Source organism: Ascaphus truei, chromosome 6 (assembly GCF_040206685.1).
Source record: "Ascaphus truei isolate aAscTru1 chromosome 6, aAscTru1.hap1, whole genome shotgun sequence".
Lineage (NCBI taxonomy): Eukaryota > Metazoa > Chordata > Amphibia > Anura > Ascaphidae > Ascaphus > Ascaphus truei.
The window spans coordinates 30,757,246-30,767,327 of NC_134488.1; the positions used below are offsets into that span (position 1 = coordinate 30,757,246).

Consider the following 10,082-nt stretch of genomic DNA (forward strand, 5'->3'; position numbering starts at 1 on the left):
TGCCCGTTATGCACAGTATTGCGTCCCACGCACTGCCTGGCAGTGAAGGCTATTTAATGCAGTGGCTCTTAACTTCAGTCCTCAAGGATTTAAGGATCTGCACCAGATTGTCTTCTATTACCTTTATCAGTGAGGGAGCCTGGCACTGCCGACACTGCCCCTCTCACTGTATCTGAGGATGCAGTGCGTGTGTTATCAGGGAGGGAGGTTGGCACTGCCGACACTGCCCCTCTCACTGTATCTGAGGATGCAGTGCGTGTGTTTTCAGGGAGGGAGGTTGGCACTGCCGACACTGCCCCTCTCACTGTATCTGAGGATGCAGTGTGTGTGTTATCAGTGAGGGAGGTTGGCACTGCCGACACTGCCCCTCTCACTGTATCTGAGGATGCAGTGCGTGTGTTATCAGTGAGGGAGCCTGGCACTGCCGACACTGCCCCTCTCACTGTATCTGAGGATGCAGTGCGTGTGTTATCAGTGAGGGAGCCTGGCACTGCCGACACTGCCCCTCTGACTGTATCTGAGGATGCAGTGCGTGTGTTATCAGTGAGGGAGGTTGGCACTGCCGACACTGCCCCACTCATTGTATCTGAGGATGCAGTGCGTGTGTTATCAGTGAGGGAGTCTGGCACTGCCGACACTGCCCCTCTGACTGTATCTGAGGATGCAGTGCGTGTGTTATCAGTGAGGGAGGTTGGCACTGCCGACACTGCCCCTCTGACTGTATCTGAGGATGCAGTGCATGTGTTATCAGGGAGGGAGCCTGGCACTGCCGACACTGCCCCTCTCACTGTATCTGAGGATGCAGTGCGTGTGTTATCAGTGAGGGAGCCTGGCACTGCCGACACTGCCCCTCTCACTGTATCTGAGGATGCAGTGCGTGTGTTATCAGTGAGGGAGCCTGGCACTGCCGACACTGCCCCTCTGACTGTATCTGAGGATGCAGTGCGTGTGTTATCAGTGAGGGAGGTTGGCACTGCCGACACTGCCCCACTCATTGTATCTGAGGATGCAGTGCGTGTGTTATCAGTGAGGGAGTCTGGCACTGCCGACACTGCCCCTCTGACTGTATCTGAGGATGCAGTGCGTGTGTTATCAGTGAGGGAGGTTGGCACTGCCGACACTGCCCCTCTGACTGTATCTGAGGATGCAGTGCATGTGTTATCAGGGAGGGAGCCTGGCACTGCCCCTCTGTCCAACCTTAAGGAACCCGCTGCGCCCTGCAGACGGTGAGGTAGCAGGCTCAGTGCGGCCCCCAAGTGGCCCAAATATATTCTTGCACTGGGGCCCCCTTTCACCAGCTCCGCCTCTGGAGGCTGGCACTGCCGCTGGCAACACTACACCTCTCCTATGTATGTATGGAGGCTGTGTACTGTGTGTATTAGAAGGGGGGAAGCCCAGCACTGCTTCTGACCCCCCCCCCCCCGTCTCCCTGCAGCCCGGGCCCCCCACTTCGCACGCCTGGGGGAAGTGGAGGTCAACGCTGGGCAGAACGCCACCTTCCAGTGCGCTGCAGCGGGCAGAGCCAACGACGGGGAGAGTTTCCTGCTGCAGGTAATGCCCCCCCCCCCTCCGCCGTGTGTGGGTGAATGGAACAACCTGGGGGTTTGGGGGGGAGGGACTATGCTATCCATGGAAACAGCCTTAGCCAATCGGATTGCCCCATTTCCAAGCTCTCCCTTGTGAATTGTAGTTGAGTGGAAAGTTCCAAGAGCATGGTAATGGGCGGGGATGAGTTCTCCATGACAACAGCCTGAGCCAATCAGTGCAGTCCATAGGTGAATGTTCCATCCATATACTGGACCCCACCATGAATTGTAGCTTAAATGGAACATACCCAGGGGAGGAAGGGCAGGGTCTGTGTGTCCATGGCACAGATGGGAATTAATCAGATCACTTCCTGTCTGAATGTTCGATTCATAGATTGGACATATTTATTAATTGTGGATAAATGTAATATTGTGAGGGGAGGGGCAGGATGCTTGTATCCATGACAACAGCCTGCGCCAATCAGATCACTCCATGGCTGAACAGTCCAGTCCCCCCTTAAATGCGGTTGACTGGAACATTCCAAGGGGGCGGCAGAAGGTTTCCTTGACAACAGATGGTGTTCAATGTCTGCAAGCTCGTCTGATTGGCTGATGTGGTTCTGTGGCCCTTAGAAGCAGAGCGGGGCCATTACCTCGGCCGGGATAATGAAACATGTCAGCCACCACCGGCTCCTGGCCTCCTTCCAGCTGCAGGAGGCGGGGCAGGAGGAGCAGGATCTGTACCGCTGTGTGAGTCGCTCCATTCACGGGTCGGGGGTGTCCAACTTTGCTGAGCTTGTGGTCAAAGGTGAGAGGGCCATGGGAGACCGACCCCTGCCCGGCATCTTACAGCATCTCACTGCAGGCACAGCACTGCGTCTCACTGCACACAAACACCCAGCACTGCGTCTCACTGCACACAAACACCCAGCACTGCGTCTCACTGCACACAAACACCCAGCACTGCGTCTCACTGCACACAAACACCAGCACTGCGTCTCACTGCACACAAACACCCAGCACTGCGTCTCACTGCACACAAACACCCAGCACTGCGTCTCACTGCACACAAACACCCAGCACTGCGTCTCACTGCACACAAACACCCAGCACTGCGTCTCACTGCACACAAACACCCAGCACTGCGTCTGACTGCACACAAAGACCCAGCACTGCGTCTCACTGCACACAAACACCCAGCACTGCGTCTGACTGCACACAAACACCCAGCACTGCGTCTGACTGCACACAAACACCCAGCACTGCGTCTCACTGCACACAAACACCCAGCACTGCGTCTCACTGCACACAAACACCCAGAACTGCGTCTCACTGCACACAAACACCCAGAACTGCGTCTCACTGCACACAAAGACCCAGCACTGCGTCTCACTGCACACAAACACCCAGCACTGCGTCTGACTGCACACAAACACCCAGCACTGCGTCTCACTGCACACAAACACCCAGCACTGCGTCTCACTGCACACAAACACCCAGCACTGCGTCTCACTGCGCACAAACACCCAGCACTGCGTCTCACTGCGCACAAACACCCTGCACTGCGTCTCACTGCACACAAACACCCAGCACTGCGTCTCACTGCACACAAACACCCAGCACTGCGTCTCACTGCACACAAACACCCAGCACTGCGTCTCACTGCACACAAACACCCAGCACTGCGTCTCACTGCACACAAATACCCAGCACTGCGTCGTGCTGCACAGAAACACGCAGCACTGCGTCTCGCTGCACAGAAACACGCAGCACTGCGTCTCGCTGCACAGAAACACCCAGCACTGCATCTCGCTGCACACAAACACACAGCACTGCATCTCACTGCGCACAAACACCCAGCACTGCATCTCACTGCGCACAAACACCCAGCACTGCGTCTCACTGCACACAAACACCCAGCACTGCGTCTCACTGCACACAAACACCCAGCACTGCGTCTCACTGCACACAAATACCCAGCACTGCGTTGTGCTGCACAGAAACACGCAGCACTGCGTCTCGCTGCACAGAAACACGCAGCACTGCGTCTCGCTGCACAGAAACACCCAGCACTGCATCTCGCTGCACACAAACACACAGCACTGCATCTCACTGCGCACAAACACCCAGCACTGCATCTCACTGCGCACAAACACCCAGCACTGCGTCTCACTGCGCACAAACACCCAGCACTGCGTCTCACTGCACACAAACACCCAGCACTGCGTCTCACTGCACACAAACACCCAGCACTGCGTCTCACTGCACACAAACACCCAGCACTGCGTCTCACTGCACACAAAGACCCAGCACTGCGTCTCACTGCACACAAAGACCCAGCACTGCGTCTCACTACACACAAACACCCAGAACTGCGTCTCACTGCACACAAAAACGCAGCACTGCATCACACTGCACACAAACACCAAGCACTGCATCTCACTGCACACAAACACCCAGCACTGCATCTCACTGCGTACAAACACCCAGCACTGCATCTCACTGCGCACAAACACCCAGCACTGCATCTCACTGCGCACAAACACCCAGCACTGCATCTCACTGCGCACAAACACCCAGCACTGCATCTCACTGCGCACAAACACCCAGCACTGCATCTCACTGCACACAAACACCCAGCACTGCAACACATACAGCATGGCATGACACTACATACACAGCACTGCGTCTCACTGCACACAAACACCCAGCAATGCAACACAAACAGCATGGCATGACACTACATACACAGCACTGCGTCTCACTGCACACAACAACCCAGCACTGCAACACATACAGCATGGCATGACACTACATACACAGCACTGCGTCTCACTGCACACAAACACCCAGTACTGCAACACCCAGGACTGTACTGAACTGCACAAAGCACTGCGTCTCACTGCACATACATCACGGCATGACACTACATAAAGCACGGCATGACACTCCATACACAGCACTGCATCTCACTGCACATACAGCACGGCATGACACTACATACACAGCACTGCGTCCCATTACTACTCTCTGTGCATCACACTCCTTGCTGAGTCTCACACATACACACACGCGCGCGCACACATACACACCACTGCATCACACTGCTTCTTACTGAGTATCACTATCTCACTGCACCACACAGGGCAAACTGCACACTGCACTATGTGTCACTATCTAACTGCACACTGCACTACAGTATGTGTCACTATCTAACTGCACACTGCACTATGTGTCACTATCTCGCTGCACACTGCACTACAGTATGTGTCACTATCTAACTGCACACTGCACTATGTGTCACTATCTCGCTGCACACTGCACTATAGTATGTGTCACTATCTAACTGCACACTGCACTATGTGTCACTATCTCGCTGCACACTGCACTACAGTATGTGTCACTATCTAACTGCACACTGCACTGTGTCACTATCTCACTGCACACTACACTACAGTATGTGTCACTATCTAACTGCACACTGCACTATGTGTCACTATCTCGCTGCACACTACACTACAGTATGTGTCACTATCTAACTGCACACTGCACTATGTGTCACTATCTCTCTGCACACTGCACTATGTGTCACTATCTCACTGCACACTGCACTATGTGTCACTATCTCGCTGAACACTGCACTACATGTATGTGTCACTATCTAACTGCACACTGCACTATGTGTCACTATCTCACTGCACACACAGCTGAGTGTTTTATTGCCCCTCTGACCTCTCCCCTCCCCACCCCACAACCCCCTACAGAGCCCCCCACCCCATCGCCCCACCCCAGCTGCTGCGAGCCGGCCCCCACGTACCTGATTGTGCAGTTGAACACTCGCTCCATCACTGGGGACGGGCCCATTGTGCGCAGGGAGATCGAGTACCGCGTGAGCGGGGGGTAGCTGGCGGGAACGCCACGCGGTCACTGCGCACACGTACAAACTCTGGCACCTTGATCCCGACTCCCAGTACCATCTGTCTGTGCTGCTCACCCGCCCCGGAGAGGGGGGCACAGGGAGGCCCGGGCCAGCGCTGGTCAGCAGAACCAAGTGTGCGGGTAAGGGGGGCAACTGGGAGACATTGAGATACACTTGGGGGGGGGAGGGGGAGATGGAAGGCACTGGGAGGGCAATGGGAGACGCTGGCAGGGAGCACTGGGAGACGGCGCAGGGGGCACTGGGAGACGGCGCAGGGGGCACTGGGAGACGGCGCAGGGGGCACTGGGAGACGGCGCAGGGGGCACTGGGAGACGGCGCAGGGAGCACTGGGAGACATCGCAGGCGGCACTGGGATGGAGCTGGGAGACAGAGCAGGCAGCACTGGGCGCAGAGCAGGCAGCACTGGGCGCAGAGCAGGCAGCACTGGGCGCAGAGCAGGCAGCACTGGGTGCAGAGCAGGCAGCACTGGGTGCAGAGCAGGCAGCACTGGGCGCAGAGCAGGCAGCACTGGGTGCAGAGCAGGCAGCACTGGGCGCAGAGCAGGCAGCACTGGGCGCAGAGCAGGCAGCACTGGGCGCAGAGCAGGCAGCACTGGGTGCAGAGCAGGCAGCACTGGGTGCAGAGCAGGCAGCACTGGGCGCAGAGCAGGCAGCAGTGGGCGCAGAGCAGGCAGCACTGGGCGCAGAGCAGGCAGCACTGGGCGCAGAGCAGGCAGCACTGGGCGCAGAGCAGGCAGCAGTGGCGCAGAGCAGGGAGCACTGGGTGCAGAGCAGGGAGCACTGGGCGCAGAGCAGGCAGCACTGGGCGCAGAGCAGGCAGCACTGGGCGCAGAGCAGGCAGCAGTGGGCGCAGAGCAGGCAGCACTGGGCGCAGAGCAGGCAGCACTGGGCGCAGAGCAGGCAGCAGTGGGCGCAGAGCAGGCAGCACTGGGCGCAGAGCAGGCAGCACTGGGCGCAGAGCAGGCAGCACTGTGTGCAGAGCAGACAGCACTGGGCGCAGAGCAGGCAGCACTGGGTGCAGAGCAGGCAGCACTGGGCGCAGAGCAGGCAGCACTGGGCGCAGAGCAGGCAGCACTGGGCGCAGAGCAGACAGCACTGGGCGCAGAGCAGGCAGCACTGGGCGCAGAGCAGGCAGCACTGGGCGCAGAGCAGACAGCACTGGGCGCAGAGCAGGCAGCACTGGGCGCAGAGCAGGCAGCACTGGGCGCAGAGCAGGCAGCACTGGGCGCAGAGCAGGCAGCACTGGGCGCAGAGCAGACAGCACTGGGCGCAGAGCAGACAGCACTGGCGCAGAGCAGGCAGCACTGGGCGCAGAGCAGGCAGCACTGGGCGCAGAGCAGGCAGCACTGGGCGCAGAGCAGGCAGCACTGGGCGCAGAGCAGGCAGCACTGGGCGCAGAGCAGGCAGCACTGGGCGCAGAGCAGGCAGCACTGGGCGCAGAGCAGGCAGCACTGGGCGCAGAGCAGGCAGCACTGGGCGCAGAGCAGGCAGCACTGGGCGCAGAGCAGGCAGCACTGGGCGCAGAGCAGGCAGCACTGGGCGCAGAGCAGGCAGCACTGGGCGCAGAGCAGGCAGCACTGGGCGCAGAGCAGGCAGCACTGGGCGCAGAGCAGGCAGCACTGGGCGCAGAGCAGGCAGCACTGGGCGCAGAGCAGGCAGCACTGGGCGCAGAGCAGGCAGCACTGGGCGCAGAGCAGGCAGCACTGGGCGCAGAGCAGGCAGCACTGGGCGCAGAGCAGGCAGCACTGGGCGCAGAGCAGGCAGCACTGGGCGCAGAGCAGGCAGCACTGGGCGCAGAGCAGGGAGCACTGGGCGCAGAGCAGGCAGCACTGGGCGCAGAGCAGGCAGCACTGGGCGCAGAGCAGGCAGCACTGGGCGCAGAGCAGGCAGCACTGGGTGCAGAGCAGGCAGCACTGGGCGCAGAGCAGGCAGCACTGGGCGCAGAGCAGGCAGCACTGGGTGCAGAGCAGGCAGCACTGGGTGCAGAGCAGGCAGCACTGGGTGCAGAGCAGGCAGCACTGGGCGCAGAGCAGGCAGCACTGGGTGCAGAGCAGGCAGCACTGGGTGCAGAGCAGGCAGCACTGGGAGGCATCGCAGGCAGCACTGGGCGCAGAGCAGGCAGCACTGGGCGCAGAGCAGGCAGCACTGGGCGCAGAGCAGGCAGCACTGGGTGCAGAGCAGGCAGCACTGGGTGCAGAGCAGGCAGCACTGGGTGCAGAGCAGGCAGCACTGGGCGCAGAGCAGGGAGCACTGGGCGCAGAGCAGGCAGCACTGGGCGCAGAGCAGGAGCACTGGGTGCAGAGCAGGCAGCACTGGGTGCAGAGCAGGCAGCACTGGGTGCAGAGCAGGCAGCACTGGGCGCAGAGCAGGAGCACTGGGCGCAGAGCAGGCAGCACTGGGCGCAGAGCAGGCAGCACTGGGCGCAGAGCAGGCAGCACTGGGCGCAGAGCAGGCAGCACTGGGCGCAGAGCAGGCAGCACTGGCGCAGAGCAGGCAGCACTGGGCGCAGAGCAGGCAGCACTGGGCGCAGAGCAGGCAGCACTGGGCGCAGAGCAGGCAGCACTGGGCGCAGAGCAGGCAGCACTGGGCGCAGAGCAGGCAGCACTGGGCGCAGAGCAGGCAGCACTGGGCGCAGAGCAGGCAGCACTGGGCGCAGAGCAGGCAGCACTGGGCGCAGAGCAGGCAGCACTGGGCGCAGAGCAGGCAGCACTGGGCGCAGAGCAGGCAGCACTGGGCGCAGAGCAGGCAGCACTGGGCGCAGAGCAGGGAGCACTGGGTGCAGAGCAGGCAGCACTGGGTGCAGAGCAGGCAGCACTGGGTGCAGAGCAGGCAGCACTGGGCGCAGAGCAGGCAGCACTGGGCGCAGAGCAGGCAGCACTGGGTGCAGAGCAGGCAGCACTGGGTGCAGAGCAGGGAGCACTGGGCGCAGAGCAGGCAGCACTGGGCGCAGAGCAGGCAGCACTGGGCGCAGAGCAGGCAGCACTGGGCGCAGAGCAGGCAGCACTGGGCGCAGAGCAGGCAGCACTGGGCGCAGAGCAGGGAGCACTGGGTGCAGAGCAGGCAGCACTGGGCGCAGAGCAGGCAGCACTGGGTGCAGAGCAGGCAGCACTGGGCGCAGAGCAGGCAGCACTGGGCGCAGAGCAGGCAGCACTGGGTGCAGAGCAGGCAGCACTGGTGCAGAGCAGGCAGCACTGGGCGCAGAGCAGGCAGCACTGGGCGCAGAGCAGGCAGCACTGGGCGCAGAGCAGGCAGCACTGGTGCAGAGCAGGCAGCACTGGGTGCAGAGCAGGCAGCACTGGGTGCAGAGCAGGCAGCACTGGGTGCAGAGCAGGCAGCACTGGGAGACAGCGCAGGGAGCACTGGGCGCAGAGCAGGCAGCACTGGGTGCAGAGCAGGAGCACTGGGCGCAGAGCAGGCAGCACTGGGCGCAGAGCAGGCAGCACTGGGTGCAGAGCAGGCAGCACTGGGCGCAGAGCAGGCAGCACTGGGCGCAGAGCAGGCAGCACTGGGGCAGAGCAGGCAGCACTGGGTGCAGAGCAGGCAGCACTGGGTGCAGAGCAGGCAGCACTGGGCGCAGAGCAGGCAGCACTGGGCGCAGAGCAGGCAGCACTGGGTGCAGAGCAGGCAGCACTGGGAGACAGCGCAGGCAGCACTGGGTGCAGAGCAGGCAGCACTGGGCGCAGAGCAGGCAGCACTGGGCGCAGAGCAGGCAGCACTGGGCGCAGAGCAGGCAGCACTGGGCGCAGAGCAGGCAGCACTGGGCGCAGAGCAGGCAGCACTGGGCGCAGAGCAGGCAGCACTGGGCGCAGAGCAGGCAGCACTGGGCGCAGAGCAGGCAGCACTGGGTGCAGAGCAGGCAGCACTGGGCGCAGAGCAGGCAGCACTGGGAGCAGAGCAGGCAGCACTGGGCGCAGAGCAGGCAGCACTGGGCGCAGAGCAGGCAGCACTGGGCGCAGAGCAGGCAGCACTGGGCGCAGAGCAGGCAGCACTGGGCGCAGAGCAGGCAGCACTGGGCGCAGAGCAGGCAGCACTGGGTGCAGAGCAGGCAGCACTGGGAGCAGAGCAGGCAGCACTGGGCGCAGAGCAGGCAGCACTGGGCGCAGAGCAGGCAGCACTGGGTGCAGAGCAGGCAGCACTGGGCGCAGAGCAGGCAGCACTGGGCGCAGAGCAGGCAGCACTGGGCGCAGAGCAGGCAGCACTGGGTGCAGAGCAGGCAGCACTGGGCGCAGAGCAGGCAGCACTGGGCGCAGAGCAGGCAGCACTGGGTGCAGAGCAGGCAGCACTGGGCGCAGAGCAGGCAGCACTGGGCGCAGAGCAGGCAGCACTGGGCGCAGAGCAGGCAGCACTGGGAGAGCGCAGGCAGCACTGGGCGCAGAGCAGGCAGCACTGGGTGCAGAGCAGGCAGCACTGGGCGCAGAGCAGGGAGCACTGGGTGCAGAGCAGGCAGCACTGGGTGCAGAGCAGGGAGCACTGGGCGCAGAGCAGGCAGCACTGGGTGCAGAGCAGGCAGCACTGGGCGCAGAGCAGGCAGCACTGGGTGCAGAGCAGGCAGCACTTGGTGCAGAGCAGGCAGCACTGGGTGCAGAGCAGGCAGCACTGGGTGCAGAGCAGGCAGCA

At 61.8% G+C, this 10,082-nt stretch overlaps 1 protein-coding gene across 1 annotated transcript in view; it reads left to right on the plus strand.

Annotated features, from left to right (window-relative positions):
- PTPRU (protein tyrosine phosphatase receptor type U) overlaps positions 1–10,082 on the plus strand; it is a 104,424-nt gene that overhangs the window by 35,520 nt on the left and 58,822 nt on the right. The window contains 4 exon segments of the mRNA XM_075606531.1: positions 1,436–1,551; positions 2,160–2,334; positions 5,291–5,421; positions 5,423–5,585. Coding sequence (XP_075462646.1) covers positions 1,436–1,551; positions 2,160–2,334; positions 5,291–5,421; positions 5,423–5,585 — 585 coding nt within the window.